At 36.7% G+C, this 17424-nt stretch overlaps 1 protein-coding gene across 1 annotated transcript in view; it reads left to right on the plus strand.

Moving 5' to 3' along the window:
* Positions 1–17424, plus strand: part of LOC107708436 (kinesin light chain 1-like) — a 50613-nt gene that overhangs the window by 1299 nt on the left and 31890 nt on the right. The window contains exons 2-8 of the mRNA XM_016512663.1: positions 9143–9419; positions 9543–9608; positions 10838–11002; positions 11124–11202; positions 14187–14412; positions 15475–15562; positions 16735–16836. Of these exons, the coding sequence (XP_016368149.1) occupies positions 9144–9419; positions 9543–9608; positions 10838–11002; positions 11124–11202; positions 14187–14412; positions 15475–15562; positions 16735–16836 (1002 nt within the window). The 5' untranslated portion in view covers position 9143. The remainder of the gene's footprint in view (positions 1–9142; positions 9420–9542; positions 9609–10837; positions 11003–11123; positions 11203–14186; positions 14413–15474; positions 15563–16734; positions 16837–17424) is intronic.

Below are 17424 nucleotides of genomic sequence, written 5' to 3' on the forward strand. Positions count from 1 at the left end.
TATACATATATATATATATATACATACATACATACATACATACACACATTGATAATGATAGGAACCAATATTAATAACTGAGCACCAAATAAGCATATTTATATGATTTCTTAAGGATCATATACTGAAGACTGGAGTAATGATGCTGAAAATTTAGCTTTGCATCATAGGAATAAATTAAAGTTTAAAATATATTAAAATAGAAAACAGTTCTTTTAAATTCTAATAATATTTCACAATATTACTGTTTTACAGTATTTTTGTACAGTATTTAAAAAATGCAGCCTTGGTGAGCATAAGAGACTTCTTTCAAAAGCATAAAAAAAAAAAATCTCACCCACCCAAACTTTGAATGGTAGCTCAGCTTATGTCTGAGATACAATCAAACTTATTTGTAACCATATGAAATAATTTTGCTGATCATGATGACTCTTTTTCATGACTCTCTGCTCTCTATTTATGTTTTTCTTTTTCTTTTAAGAGCTGCCTAATTCTCTTATAAATGTCTTAATGAACTGGTTCTGCTGGTCTCAGATGAAGCCTTTTAAATAGGAGCTTGATAGACCAGTTGACTGAGTGCTGATGAATAGCATCAAATGAAATTGTGTGCTGCAAGAAATTGGTTTTAATCGTTTTAAATGAAATGAATAATGTTTGACTCACCACTATCACTGAACCCACTGTAAACCAAATATTTAATAAAAAATAACCAATTTCATGACAATCACAAGCTTGGAATCTTCTGAGCAAAAGGTGCTTGATCTTGCTGCGTGACGTGGATCTTTTTACTTAGTATGCAGGTGGCTTGCTTTGCTCAGCTGACATACAGTCCGTCTTTGCTCAGTGAAAGCGTTTGTGAAGGAATCGCAGTCTTTGAGCGGTGTGAATGTGTGGCCAGCTGCGAGCTCGGGCTCCGCTGCAGTGGCTTCTCAATGAGAGTGGCTGGTTCTCCTCTGGGGAATCAATGGGAAGGTTATAACTTTGGCTTCACACAGGAACTCAAGCACAATTCATATCCACTCATACTCTTGTGCGGCTGCAAAGTGCCTGATTATATTAAACGTGTTCATCTGTGGGATGTGACTTCTGTGTGACGGAAATGTGACAGTGTCTTGTTAAGGGCTATGTAGGTTGCTTTACTGTAGTGGTACTAGTGGCTTTAAATATCCAATATTGATGGAAGAAGGTGGCCATTTGCCAATATAAAGCCAATATATAGTCCTACATTGTGCTTTTTTTTTTTTTGAAAACAGATGAGATTTACACATTTCTGAAATAAATTATTTTACACAACATTTACCCAAAATTCACACACACACACACAAACACACAAACTAAAAACATTTATTATTCATTGGCTATACTGTCTGTAAAGTTTGAAACTGACACAAAATAGGGTTTATGTTGATGAAAAGCCAATAATTAACAATATAGTAATTAGTAATAGAAGTTTATGAATTTCAATATGTAATTATTTCATTTAATTAAGGTAAATTAAATTATTTAATTTAATAATATAAAGCATAAAAATATTTTATTTTAAAATAAAAACAATCAAAATGAAACACTTACTAAAAAAGATTAAATATTTGATTTGTTTACCTGCATGTCATGTGACTATTAATCAGCAGCTGCATGTGTTCTTTAATTACTAAAATATGAACTAAAAACCTCACAAGGTAACTTAAGTAATTATTTTAGGTCAAAGAGGTTTGGCTGATAAAATTGTTTGTGTATCCCTGATATATAGTTGCTGAACGATTCCCTCATTCATATACCATGGTATTTATGTACATAAAAGAATAAATGTTATTACTATGATATATGTGCAAAAACACAAAGTCACACTGCTATTCTTGTTGTGATTTTGCTTGCTTTAGTATGTCCTAGTCTTCACACTTGGATGGTTTTGGACACAATACACCTGATTTTGTAGGATCTCCATTAAAAGTAACATCATAACAAGGGTTTCTTGATTCATTGTTTATGCTAACACGGTTTCACTTCCTCTTTGTTCATGCACAGCTGACACTTAAAAATTCAGACATCAAGATGCTTCCCAAAAATAACACAGAAAGAAGGTGAAGTTTGAGTGTAACACAGTGCTCGAACATTCACAATAGTGTTTGAGAAATCAGAGCTGCTGGCGTCTCTCTGAGGCTCAGTGGGTTGGACTGAAGTGTCAGGGCAATCACACTCTGATGCAGAGTTCATTTAAATGAAGCACCGCACTGCAGTTTCTCATGGTGGTCTCTAGCTCAAGGCAAAACAAGGCCATCGAGGACACAGACACCAGCCTTAGATACTCAGTGTTAATGTTACCTCTCACCATGTTATCCTGTAGATTGAGACCTCACATTCACAGTATACACTACCGTTCAAAAGTTTGGGAAGGAAGATTCTTTTCTTTTTTTTAATGAAATGAATGCTTTCATTCAGCAAGGATGCATTAAATTGATCAAAAGTGACAGAAGACAATGTATCAAAAGATATTTATTTCAAATAAATGCTGTTCTTTTGATCTTTATTAATCAAAGAATTCAAAAAAAAATTATTGCGGTTTCCACATTAGTATTAATCAGCACAACTGTTTCCAACATTGATAATAATAAGAAATGTTTCTTGAGCAGCAAATCAGCATATCAGAATGATTTCTGAAGGACCATGTGAGACTGAAGATTGGAGTAATGATGCTGAAACTAAAAACAAGTGAAATCATGACTGAAACCGAGTTAAATTGACATGTTATTTTAGATGATGCAGGGTGGATGTCAAAATTTTCACTGAGTAACACTTTAAATTTTGCTCTGTTTCTCATGCAAAGCTGTTACATGACATTAGAAGGCTTGGAATATAACACACAATATGGATGGATTATTGTATGGATTATTATTATGATACACATCCTCATTCACTTAAATTGTAGGCTACTGAAATAATGACCAGGATAGTCATTTTTGAACAGTTTTGAACATCAGTTTTGAACAAGTGAACGATAGAATTGTAATTTTTGGGAGAACTATTCTTTTAATCTCTGTCCTGTTTTTTTCCCTTGGTGTGTGGCCTTCCTGTAATGTCAGCAATATCTCTTCCTGTGACTCGACAGCGTGGATGTTGTTATAGTTACAGGCATTAGGTTCGACCCCCTCTCCCTTCCCCCTGAGGTCACAGGAGAGTATTTCCCAATAGACTTAGTGATAGGTTGTGAGTCATGCTAGAGTACTTCTATCGGCTTAACAGCTCTAATGAGCCTTTAAACCAACCTGTTCAATCTCTTCAGCTCTCTGCTTTCAAACCGTAACTTCCTCTATTTAATACTGCATCTCTAGCGTTCTCTGTCTCATCCGCTCCAGATTGAGTAATAAAGGATTGATTGTTATCATGTAATTGAGTAGGAGGTGTTCAGGCCTGCAGTGGTTTTCATTTATCTGTCCTCATATGATCTCATACTGTTAGGATTTGTTCACACTGCACGATTGTCTTTGGAAAAGTGTAAATTTTCCCTCTGCTCTTGTCTATCATGACATCTTGCCATGGTGCTGCACGACTGATGCACACAAGACAACATAAACACAGGTGGTATTGCTGAATTTGGCATGTTTATGCATGTGTTCTATTCAAAATAGTTCACTGTTTCACTATTCTTAATAGTTTACAGCTGTCAATTTTGTGTGATTTAAAAACCTATTTGTACCCACTTTTTTTGAAGAAAAAAAAAATCTTCCTTGAAGTCTCACCTGACTGTCTAAAATACGATTTAAATTTTTTTTTAAACCACGTACGAATGGATTTAATGTTTTATTTCTTTTGCTGAACATTCAGATTAAAACTGCTAAACGGATTTGAGTCAGATTTTCACACATTTTCTGCCAGATTTCTGCTGCCTGTCTGAAGAAAACTTTAATTTCTCTGTGCTTCAAGGTCTGTCCTGCTTCTAACTTCTAATTCCAATCCAGGAGTACTTGGAAACATTCAAATTTTGTATTTTTAAATCAATAAAACCAAAAAGAATGACTTAAAAATATCAGGGCTATCAAAAAATGAATATAATCACTAGGGCTGGGTATCGATTCAGATGTCCCGATTCGATTCGATTGTGGCAACTAAAAACACAGTGGCCTAGCGTGAGGAGAAGCCTGCTTAGCGTGCACTGAGGCCGTGATAGTGTGAGCTGAGGCGGGCTGGACTCCGCTTTGTCCACGGTGAAAGTTGTAATCGGAAAATCTATTTTTTTTGCCCAGCCCTAATAATCACAATGAATGTCTTATTTTTAGTTAATGTGAATGTTAACACATGCAGTTCCTTTTTAAGGAAATAAACTAATATGTAGGAGTTATGCGTACAGCATTGAGTTTGGAATAAACCTGTGCTAAAATGTCTATTTTACATATAAATGAAGACACAGGGCAGATGTAGTTTTCTGCCACACTCTTGACTCATCTCATTCGCACTTCTCTTTTCTTCACAACAATGTAACTAACGCCAGATGCTATTGAGCTCTGAACTGTCAAAACTTGTGAAACACAAACAAACTGTGCCTCATTAAAGGGACAGTCTTTGTTTCACCTACAGTATCAGTGGTTTATTTTAAAATGAAATATTGTAATAATGATAATTGGCATCCAGTATAATATGATTTAAAAGGAACACGTTTCTGATAAGGTGTTGATAAAAAGGTACTTGAACGGATGGGGCTGTGGAAGTACCTAATTAAATACCAATTAAAACTGTTCTAATTAATACACCTGGTATGTGTGCTTATATACTGCACACTTCAAAAACAAACTTGATTTTTCCCTGAAGCTGCAATAGCTGCAGATGTGTTTTTACTTCCTCGGTTTTTGGATATGGAAGCAAGAGGAACTTCTGGAAACCTCTACCTCCTTTTTCTCTTATCAACTTTGTCGCTCCTCTTTGTGTCCTCTATGTGCCCCTTATTATTACTTAAAGCTGGTTAGATGATCTATTACCTATATAGTTATATTTAGTGTATTTCGTGTGCTTTGAAGAACCGGGATTGCATAACCCCAGCACAAAGCACTGAAACACACAATTACACTTCAAACAGCAGCATGAAATCTGCATCTTCATCCCTGCCGTGCTTTTGCCCACCTTTCCTTTGCCCTTTCTCTGTCCCCCAATACCTTTATTTAATTCATCTGAAAACACAAATCATCATTATGCAGAATAGGATCAAGACAAGGAGAGTGTTATTTGATCAATTTCTGCATGTAAACCGTAACTTAATGAGTCAGTTTTCATGTTAGGTTACATAAACGCAACTCAACTCAACATTAGTAAACCGGCTAAAAGTTGGTTAAATAAGTTTAAGTGTGTATCTTTATTTACATTTTACTTTTTACTCTGAAAAGTAGAGATTGTATGTTATATCTGCCAGTATTGGAGGATTTTTATCAGCATTGGTTAATTGCATGTTTAATTGAACATTCTCATTTCGTCTTTTTTTACATTTTGATTACATTTGCCATCATCTAATACTAACAATCGCAATCTTTAACTACACTAATGATTTTATTAACAACACTTAAACATAATCTTTAGCAAGTCTCAAAATTAGTATACATTTTTCATACGTACATATGAAGTCACGTTTTATTCTTAATTTATTTAGACAAATAGTTTACCATTTTCATATCTGCAGTTTATTGGTTATCAACCAAAAATGAAAATAATTATTAATTTATTGACTGTTAAAATAACGATTATTTTCAATTCTACAAAAAAATGGTCTTGCATTCTAATATATATTCATAATAACCATATGTGACCCTGGACCACAAAACCAGTCATAAGGGTCAATTTTTTTAAATTGAGATTTATACATCATCTGAAAGCTGAATAAATAAGATTTCCATTGATGTATGGTTTGTTAGGATAGGATAATATTTGGCCGAGATACAACTATTTGAAAATCTGGAATCTGAGGGTGCAAAAAAATCTAAATACTGAGAAAATCGCCTTTAAAGTTGTCCAAATGAAGTTCTTAGCAATGCATATTACTAATCAAAAATTAAGTTTTGATATATTTATGGTAAGAAATTTACAAAATATCTTCATGGAACATGATCTTTACTTAATATCCTAATGATTTTTGGCATAAAAGAAAAATAGATAATTTTGACCCATACAATGTTTTTTTTGGCCATTGCTAAAAATATACCCCAGCAACTTAAGACTGGTTTTGTGGTCCAGGGTCACATATGTAATAATGTTTGTTAATATTCTTAAGGCAATTAATATATATTGTTAACAAGAATATCTAACATTGTTGTTAACATTATTGGGGGTTCTAGGATAAATGAGAGTCTTAGTGGGTGGTCCCTGTTGGAAAAGAGGGAAATTAGTATATTCTGAACAGTTTGTGCAGCATTAATCAGTACTTTGATTCCCATCATGCAGTGGTGTTTCCTGCTTAGTGGTTGCCACATGCCAGATGACGAGCTACTTTATGGGTCACATGAATCTCTGCCGTTTCGCTTCCCATTTCCCCTCCTGCAGGAATACAGCACAGGCCCGAAGCTCAGGAGCAGCACGTAGACCCACCTCTTCTTTACATCAGCATTGCAGGGAGGAGACTGTACGGTTGTTTTCACAAGAGAAAAGAAAGCTGAGGAGACGTGTTAATTTCTAATGAATGGGTTTTCCTAACATCTTCGCTGTAGTCTAGATGTATTGCGTTTTAAAGGGCAACAATCTCAGGTTCTCTCTTCTTTCTCTTTGGGTTTTTGCAACTCCCAGTACGCTTACGCTAACGTGCCTCACCCACTGCCTTAGCAACCGTGATCTGCCTTACCAGGTGAGTAGTGTCTTGGCAACAACAATGACAGCTGCTTTGTGTCCCTGTGTCAGGCTAGGAAGAGTAAGGAGCCTCTCAAATTCTTGAAGGTTTGCAATGTTGTTGCACCTCAGAGTGAACTTACTTTTTGTCTTATTTTTAGTTTTTAATTCCATGTTCGTTGTGTTTGCTAAAGCAAGCTACTGTGCTAATACATATGATTAGTGATTAATACTTCACAGTAAGTGTTAAACGTTGGTGTGTAACTCATATGACACTGTTTGTGCTACGAACTTGAATGATCCCTCAAATTATGTGGTCTGCTCTTACTTTCCTTAGAGATAACACTTATGATTTCACCTGGTGGCCGAGACACATTAAACCAACATCAAAGAGGTAGCGGCAATGGAAACCTATTGTGGTGTTACATCAAGTTGCCTACATTTGGGGCGGAAATGTTGCACTTGAGTACACCGCAAAGACACGGCCAACTAGCATGTGTGTTCAGCACCTGTATGAGTGGAAATAACTCTCCATACCAGAAGGTGGCAGCAGTCTGTATTTGTCATTCAAACTGAAAGGTGGACCCAAAACAAAGCAACTGTGTGCACCCTCCTGACTTGGTCGGTTTCTTGATGTCACTTCCGTTTTTCTTCTTGTACACCGATTCGCTTAGTTGAACTGCCAATCAGAGTGATCTCTCTCTCCAATGGGCTCTGCCGACAATTCCACATACTCAACTGGTTGAAAAGCTACCGATGCAGGGTCCATCTAGTGCCAACGATGCAGAATACACTAGTGGATGTGCACCTGTACTAGCTGTAGGCATATGCTAAGCATTCACATCAAAACTAATGTATGCTTTTGGCTTGATATACTCAAGTGATGTATACTTTCAAACAAGCAAAAAATCCCATAGACAAATGAAGAAGGGATCTGTGCCTAGGTAACCTAGGCACACTGATTTGGTTTGATTGCAAAGTCCAAAATTTAAATTTGATTCCATCTCCTTGCTCTCATATGATGGATTGTATTATTTGGCTTCGAATCGTGGAACATTTATTTCATCAACCTGAGTACTATCATGAGTATTGCCAAAAATGGAAAGCGTTGTTCACTTCACATTTTGATTCATGGTTTTACCCCATACACATATGGCATTTATGGCTCTCAGAAGAATAAATCAGTAGATCAAGAACAGCTAGGTTCTGGAAGTAAACAACAATATGTGATTTTTAATCTAATTTTTGAAAAATATAGTACCTTGCACACCCGAATCCATAGCAGGGCTCTGCCGCCAATTCAACATGTTCAATCAGTCGAAAAGCTACTGACGGGGAGTCCATCTAGTACCAACAGTGTAGAACACACTTATTTTCCACATTCCACTCTACTTGCTGTAGGTATTCGCTAAGCATTCGCATCAAAACTGAAGTATACTTTGGGCTTAATGTGCACAAGTGAAGTACACTTGAGGCTTTAAAACAAGCCGAAATCCCATTGACTTCCAATGAGGAAGAGATCTGAGCTCTAGATATCTAGAGACCAGAATATCATAGAGACTAATGTAATGTTGGATAAGTAAGCAACCATCTAAAAACCACACAAAACACCTTAATACCCACATAGCACATGCTAAAAATGTCTTGGCAACCACATAGCAATGCCCTGGCAACCACCTAGAGCACCATAGCATTTGTTTTGCCCATGTTTGTGTGTTTTGCCCATGCAAGCACCACTCTCGGAAAAATCTGATTATCTATGTAGTCCATCTCAACTAATTTGGTTAAATCTGAGCTAACATCTTGCTCCAGCTGATGTCTGTTGCCTCAACTTGAATACTGTTAAGTGAAACTGTCATTGTTTAAATCTTTGCAAGTGGGCTAAGCAGATTTACTACACGCAAGCCGTTCTATAGGTTCCTAGTCCTGTTATGTATGTTCCTGAAGGCAATGTGGATGTTTGGCTCAGTGAGAGAAGCCAAATCTGGATTAATAGCAAATAAAATTCGGTTTGAGGAGATGTTTGGTTCAGTTGGCCATGTAACTTCTACAGTGCATTCTGGGTCCAGTTCCCATGGTGTTTTATGGGAGTTGGTAGGGAATTCATTCTTTTTCCTAGAGATGTTGGAAAGTCGTAGAGTTTTCTTCGCCACCTCACATTTACAGTGACTTGAGTTATTCGTGAAGGGTTCCAAGAACAAGGACAAGAACAAAGAAGAGACGACTCTCATTTAATTGCCTTCAGTGTCTTTTCATGTCTGATCAATTATACAAACACACTCATCTTAACAGGAGAAGTTCCCAGACTTCTGTTCTCATTCTTGTGTTGTGTATCTCTCTGTAGGATGCGTGAGGACATGTCGAGCGTGGTGTGCGTGAAGGAGACGGATGGGCAGGGGGACCCCGGAGAGAAGCTGTCCCAGGATGAGCTGCTATGTCGGACACGGGAGGTCATGCAGGGGCTGGAGGCGCTCCGTGCTGAACATCAGACCATCCTGGAGGGGCTGATGGGGACCTTGCACTGCCTCAAACAGAGCCAGGAAGGTCGTGCTGTTGAGGAGAAGACAGCCATGATCCAACGCTCTATGGAGATGCTGGAGCTGGGCCTTAGCGAAGCACAGGTGCAGTGTGGAAATGCTTCCAAAGTGGGATGAAATGGGGAATGTTTTTTGAATAAATTTGCTTGTAACCATAGTAACAGGAAGGCTACTCTCTCTCTTTCTTTCTTTTATCGATCGGTGCAGGTGATGATGGCTCTGTCAGGGCATCTGAGTGCAGTGGAGGCAGAGAAACAGAAGCTTCGAGCACAGGTACAAACACATACACACTGCACCACATCAAAAATTAAATCGTGCTCTTGGGTTCAGTGGCGTACAGGCACACAAGTTTGGTTTGATTGCAAGATCCAAACTCAAATTCAATTCCATCCCCCTGCACTAATTTGATATATTTTCACATTGTATTTCACATTGTATTATTTGGCTCCAAGTTGTGTCAACAAGCCAATTAAAAAATTTTTTTTAGTTAAAATCACATTGTTAATCAAATTCTTGGCTAGTTACTAAATTACCGACAGTTACCAAGAAATATCATATACCATAAACAAGTATCCTGTTAAATTTACGGTAAAAACTGGCAGCTGTTTTTCACTGTAAAAATATTACAGGATTGCATATTAGTGCCTGTTTTACTTAATAGTGATATATTGTTAGTATACCAATCTGCATGAACTACCAAAATCTGCTTTTTACTTTAAAATGTAGTGATACTGTAAGTCAAGTCACCTTTGTTTCTGTAGCGCTTTATATACAGTACAGATTGTGTCAAAGCAGCTTCACAGTGATAAACAGGAAAACAGGCAAATCAATTATGGAAACAGAACTATGGAGTCAATTCACCATAATAATACAGGTGGTGAAATAGAAAGATGAATTATTTATAAGTGGCCTGTCCATAAAACGGGGTCATACACAAAAAATACACACTGAAATGACAACACTGAGATAATGCATTAAACAATTAAATAACATATATGTAACACAAACACTTCTTATTGTACGGTAATGTAGAAACAAAACGTATGATATCACACAAGGAATGTCTTTTTTTCAGTTTTTCAGTGTAAATGATATGGTAATTTATAGTTTTTACTTCCAAAAACCATACAGTTGACAGTATTTTACAGTAAAATTACATAAAATGCAAGTTTTCACTGTATATGGTAAGGTAACTTACAGTTCACCAATTAACAGGTTTTTACTAAAGCATTTTTACTATATATATATAATGTCCCTCATTAAAGATTAGAAATATAAGATAATGTTTTTGGCTTATAATGCTCTTATTCACCTCTGTGCTGGTTGGTTTGGTTTATGGATTTATTGAGGATTTTTCTTTTAATGACTATGGGTAAAAGAAAGGGGAAAATATTTCCTGAAGTAGGGCTGCTGAAAAAGTGGGCTGTTGCTGTTAGCTTCCACAAATGAGTCTAAAAGCTCTAGTGTGAAAATGCCCTGAGGCTGCTTTTCCTGTTCTCCAGGTGCGGAGGCTGTGTCAGGAGAACCAGTGGCTGAGAGACGAGCTGGCAGGAACCCAGCAGCGGCTGCAGAAGAGTGAGCAGAGCGTGGCCCAGCTGGAGGAGGAGAAGAAACATCTGGAGTTCATGAACCAGCTCAAGAAATATGACCAGGACCTCAGCCCATCAGTGAGACTCGGATCTTATATTCCTCCTGACGTCTATCATAGAGCCTTTATCTCTGTGTGTCTTTTTTTCTGAAGTCTCACTCTGTGCTTCTCTCCACCTCTTTCCACCTCACACTCATCAGGATGATAAGGACTCTGATTCCAGTAGGGAGACACTGGATGATCTTTTCCCAGATGAGCAGGATGAGCCGGGCCATGGCAGTAAGTAGCACTCATCTCCGGTCCTCTGACCTGGCAAGACATAGAAAACAGTCAAATTCAAAATATAGACCTGTCCCAATTAAAACACTATGGTATGAAGTACTATTGACATACCATGATACTAGAAAGTGGTAACCACTCAGGCTAATGGTATACAAGTCTCCGCAAAGTCAGAGACCACTAGTAAAAAAAGTTTCTAATTTTAAACAATTTGTCACAAATTTGCTTACATTTGTTTTAATGTGATCTAAAAATAAATAATAACGAAATAAATGATAATTTATAAATATAATAAATTATATAAAATGTATATTTTTAATAAAATTTCTACACTAACATTCAGAACTTTGGAGTCAGTAAGAATTTTCAATTGTTTTTGAAAAGTCTCTTATTCTCAATAAGTCTGCATTTATTTGACCAAAAATACAGTAAAACAGTAATATTGTGAAATATTATTACAGTTTAAAATAACTGTTTTCTATTTTAATATATTTTAAAATGTAATTTATTCCTGTGATTTCAACAGCCATTTCTCCAGTCTTCATTCCGAAATAATTTTAATATGCTGTTTGGGTGCTCAAGAAACATTTCTTACACAGTATATTAATAGCTTAATATTTTTGTGAAAATCGTGATACTTTTTTTAAAGTTTCTTTGATGAATAGAAAGTTCAAAAGAGCACAGTTTATTTGAAATAGACATATTTTTTAACAAGTCTTTACTGTCATTTTGGATCAATTTACTGCATACTTTCTGAATAAAAATATTAATTTCTTAATGTTCTTAACTTAATGACTCCACATTTTGAACAGTAATATATATTAAATAAATCTCTATATTTATATAAATGTATATTCACACAAGCAAATATTCTATTTATATCTGGGTTTAAATGAGACAATCACAGATTTTCAATGTGGTCTCAGACTTTTGTACCCCGCTGTACTTCACTGTAGTGTGATATCATATCACCATCTGATACCATCACCGTACACTGCACATTTTTTAAATATGAAAATGAAAAATTTCAATGACCTCGAAATATTATTTTCTTGAGAGTGAAAAAATATATTACATTCATTTTACATATATTACATTCTCCTCTTACTCTTTTCGTATCAGTATATTTTACCACAATTGTATTTTAGTCATACGATATACATTAGTAATTAGTTACATTAGTAAAATGTGCAGTGGGTTGATGGGGGAAGGGAAACAAACAACAGTTCCTTTCCTTATTTTCTGCTAGATAGAGTTTCCTGTCTTGTATTTCCTTTCATCCCCTCCACTTTCTCTGTTCTCCTGCCTGATAATTAACTCATTGACTGCAGAGCAGGATCAAAGGGCAGCGTGGGTCGTGTTGTGACAGAGAGCGCTCCGGTGCACAGGAGTTTGTGGCACCATATGTCGCAGGCTGACACTGCCGAGTCCTGAGCGTGCTCAGATTAGCCCTCATTCTGACACATGAATGCCAGACGGCTGTTTCTCTCTCAGTGATGCATCCCTGCAGTAAATGATCTCCAGCAGGCGTTTTCAAAGAGGCCGACATTAATCTGCTCTAAGAAAGATCACATTAATCTCTTCTTCTCATTCCTGAAGTGCTGCCAATGTAAACCTTTCACTGTCACTTTGCCATGTTTTTAATAATTTTTAGTTTATTTGAGTTGGCTAATTTGAAGTTTGCTTCGGTCTTTTAAGTCTGAGGCAAGTTCACATCGGGAAATACATGCTTTTAGATCTTGTGCCTATAAGTGACAGTAAGAAGTGCTTAGAAAGAAGCTACTTCTTGACTTTTGCTAATTGACCATCTTAACTCAAACACACAGATTTTGTTCCAGAAGAAAGTTAAATGTCTGCTGCTGTCTACATTGGCAGCATCTGAAATGAAACCTGAAAAGACAGATTTGAAACACCCTGCTTTAACAGCATCTCTGTTAGTGATCACTCATGAGAACCACACAAGATACTTCAGTTCCAGTACCAGATTATTACATTCCAATAGCGGGGCCATTCAAGGGCCTCAGTAAACTTCTGCTGGGCCTCAAGATTACTTAAAAGTATTTAAATGAAATCAGATTTTTTTTAAATGATATTTTATGTGTTATAATTTTTTTTAATTATTACTATTATTATTAATATATTACAGTAATCTAACTAATAAAAATACATATGAAAATATGCATGAAATCAAGTGTAATCTGAAATCATATTTCTTTTCTCCCGTCAATAATTATTGTTTTTATTTAACTTAATATCAACACTCCTAGTTTCTGTTAATAAAAAAGTTGGAAAACATAATTACAGCAAAAATACCACAAATATCCAAACCTACTGTATGTGGGGGGCCTTCAAATACTGTGTTGGACAATGGGGGGCCTTCCAAGTCAGAAAAGTTGAGAAACTCTACCATAGTCTGATATTAGCATGTTGCTAAGCTCACAAAAATGTTCTAATAAGCACTAAAATGCTTACAAATATTAAGTAAACGTTTTATATTTAGATGTAGATTTAATGTTGAATGAAATAATTTATCTCTCAACATTTTTCACTGAGTTTGCCAAAGTGCATTCTGGTATTTCCTGGTATGTACCACAAATACTAAAGCGATGCACCTTCGAAGGCACTATCATATTGCTGCCTCTACTGTGTGGAATACCATTTGTTTTGGGTCCGTCATACCTACAAATACTGTCTAGGTAGGCAGCTCACTAGGTATGGGAACTAAGGTTGGGCCAATAGATCATGCCATCGTCCATCAAGATGGCTGACAGACATCATGATTTTGAGCCGGCATCGTGATCCACCCCAACCCACACCATCCACGTGCAGCCCAATTTTTTGTGACCATGCAGGTTGTTTTCAATGTTTTGGCAGATGGCCATCTAGCGAAACAGCCATAGACACAGCAGATATTTAGTTGTAAGATTTTTACCAAGTATTATACATTTTGTTTTACCGTATCTCATTCTCTCTTGCCCCACCAGTCCAGCCTCTTCACAGCAGTGCAGTGGCAGCAGCGCAGCAGGGCGGTTACGAGATCCCCGCTCGTCTCAGAACCCTCCACAATCTGGTGATCCAGTACGCCTCACAGGGCAGGTATGAGGTGGCCGTTCCTCTCTGCAAACAGGCTCTGGAAGATCTGGAGAAAACATCTGGACACGATCATCCTGATGTAGCCACCATGCTCAACATTCTCGCCCTCGTCTACAGGTCAGCAGAAAACTTCAGCTTTGTAATATATATTTGTTCACTGTCCACTCAGCTGACTTTACTGTATAGTTTTAAGCATGTTAGTCACAAGTACTGCTCACGTTATGTGGACTACCATTCAAAAGTTTGGGGGCAGTAAGATTTTTTTTTTTTTTAAAGAAAAGTGGTATAGTTTGTTTCATGTTAAAATACTTTCTTCCATCACAGCTTAATATGCAGTCAAAATTGTTGTAGAAAAATCTTTCTTTGTATCTTAAAGGGGTCATATGACGTTGTTAAAAAGAACATTATTTTGTGTATTTGGTGTAATGCAATGTGTTTATGCGGTTTAAGGTTCAAAAAACACATTATTTTCCACATAATGTACATTATTGTTTCTCCTCTATGCCCCGCCTTTCTGAAACACGTCGATTTTTACAAAGCTCATCGTTCTGAAAAGCAAGGTGTGCATTGATTGGCCAGCTATCCAGTGCGTTTGTTGATTGGCCGAATACCTCAAGCGTGTGACGGAAATGTTACGCCCCTTACCATACTGTGATGCCGTGTCCCGGCTCGATGAGACAACACCAATAAAACCCATTACAAACGAGGCATTTGTTGCATCCAGTGGGGACATAATTACTGATTATATGTGATGTAGATATGTGGGGGCGTGTTAGAACAAGCCGTTTTAGGTAGGCGTGGCTGACTCTTAACTTTTATAAAGAATATCTCTTTGGATTTGAGACTTTAGTCTTTGCAACTTTACAGATCTTCTTTATGCACCAAGAGCTTGTAACACTCCAAAGAGAAAGGAAAAATTTTAAACGCATCATATGACCCCTTTAAACCGCACTGTGGTATCAACAAGTGCTTCAAACAAATAGGTTGAGAACCTCATCATCTATAGCTTTTGTTGTAAACTATGGTAATATCCGGTTTGCAAAGCATTTGGGACATTAGGCTATTGTGCCATCACCCTGTTGCCATGGAAACAGCTTTTTTCTGAAAGACCTTAGCAACAGCCCTTTGTTGCACAACGAATTGCAGTAGATTGATTTGAATGTGATTTCTGCTCTTCAGGGACCAGAATAAATACAAAGAGGCAGCAAACCTCCTTAATGATGCACTGGCCATCAGAGAGAAGACCCTGGGCAGAGACCACCCTGCGGTAAGAACCCGTCCTACACTCATCAGTGTGTCTGGCTCTATGTGCTCTCCACATTACAGGAAAAAACAGTGTAAACAGCTTGTCTCTGCTGTGTGTGTGAGCATGTTGTGTGTGTATATTGAAATAAGCAGCACAGGCTGCTGACGTTTATTGAGTTTGTCATGTGAAGCTTATGTCTTGCCCTCCCATCAGGACCAGCGTCCCACAATTCTCTGCAGAGGTTAGATACTTTAACACCTCTTATAGACCTGTCTTCTGTTTCATTCTCTATCTTCTACCTGGCTGCTTCCTAAAGCTGGATGATGTATTGATTTTTCACAAAATTTATTCATGATGATTTTTGGGCGATATGAAATTGAGCAACATTGTGAGTTTCGTAATGATTTTAATGCACTTTTCAAACAGGTATCCCAATCCTCCAGACTAAAAACTTGCACTTCATTATTTGTTTGCATCATCACTCAAAAAAACAAACAAAAAAAACATATATATACAAAGTCTTTGAATATAATATTTTGATGTATATTTAGATGTATTATTACTGTGTACTGTTATACTGGTGAATGTAAATGAAAATGTTTAAATATAATTTTTCATTGTGTGCATTTGTTGAAAAACTGGGGGGAAACATGCCTGGATTATTTACTTTTTACTTTTTTTAGTGCTTACATGAAACATTCTGAATCTAGTATTTGTCTGAAATTGCTATTTGATGAAATGAAAAATCACCCTTTTTAACACCGTAATAAATACATAAATATAGTATTATGAATATAATATAAATATGTAATATCATCAAAAGACAAAATATTCGCTATATATCGCCCAGCCCTACTGTATCTCTTTTCCTTTTTCTCACTCTTGCCGTCTGTCACGCAGGTATGTGTCTCACATGCACTGAGGTATCTAAATCAAAGTTTGATCAGAACACATCTGTAACACAGCACAGGGTGTTTATGTGTGTATGCTAGTGTGCTAGGCAGCCCACAATGGGGACATTTCACCTTGATCAGATTTCCAGCAAGTAATCATTTTCAGTAAGATGAAATGATTGCACCAATTCACAATTGTTGATTTGTTCTTTTGATTGTTTTATTTGACTTTTGTAGCTGTATGACTGAAATATATCTATGTATATAAATATATATATTCATGTTTTCCTGCGTATGCAGGTGGCTGCCACATTGAACAACCTGGCCGTTCTTTATGGCAAACGAGGGAAGTACAAGGAAGCAGAGCCTCTGTGTAAAAGGGCACTGGAGATCAGAGAGAAGGTGGGTGAGAGGTCAACCTGATGAATCATGTGTATGACTTTGTAATAACTTTAGTCTTTATTCCCAATCGGTTTTGCAAAGCATAACTCGTATTCTCAGTTCTGTACATTGCCTTTCTCTCTCTATGTTTCATCCCTTTCATTAAAAGACTAAAGAATAAAGCATCAAACTTCAGAAACTTTAGTTTTGTGAAAAGAGTCTTGGAAATGTTTATGTTCTGAGCTCTAAGCAACGAAGCTGAAGAAACCCTATTTATTTTCTTAGGGGTTATTACTATTCTGCATTAACTTTTAAAATGCTAAACTTTGTAAACTTAAAAAACCTGAAATTACACACAAGCCTCTTTTTCAAGTTGTGTTTGTAGAGATCAGGAAGACTGACACCTATCTTTCCAAAATAGGACATTTATATTTTTCCATTGGACCTCTTGAGAAGGACTTACTATTTCAGTTTACTATTTAAGACTATTTTCTGCTACTTGGAGTTTTATTGTAATCTTCCCCTTCCACCCCTTCCACTCCAACTTTTTTCTCCTATTCAAAAATACCACATTGCAGAACAGCACACCTGCAGCAGCCGCAGCAGCCA

This window comes from Sinocyclocheilus rhinocerous, unplaced genomic scaffold (genome assembly GCF_001515625.1).
Source record: "Sinocyclocheilus rhinocerous isolate Xijiao unplaced genomic scaffold, SAMN03320098_v1.1 scaffold295, whole genome shotgun sequence".
NCBI lineage: Eukaryota > Metazoa > Chordata > Actinopteri > Cypriniformes > Cyprinidae > Sinocyclocheilus > Sinocyclocheilus rhinocerous.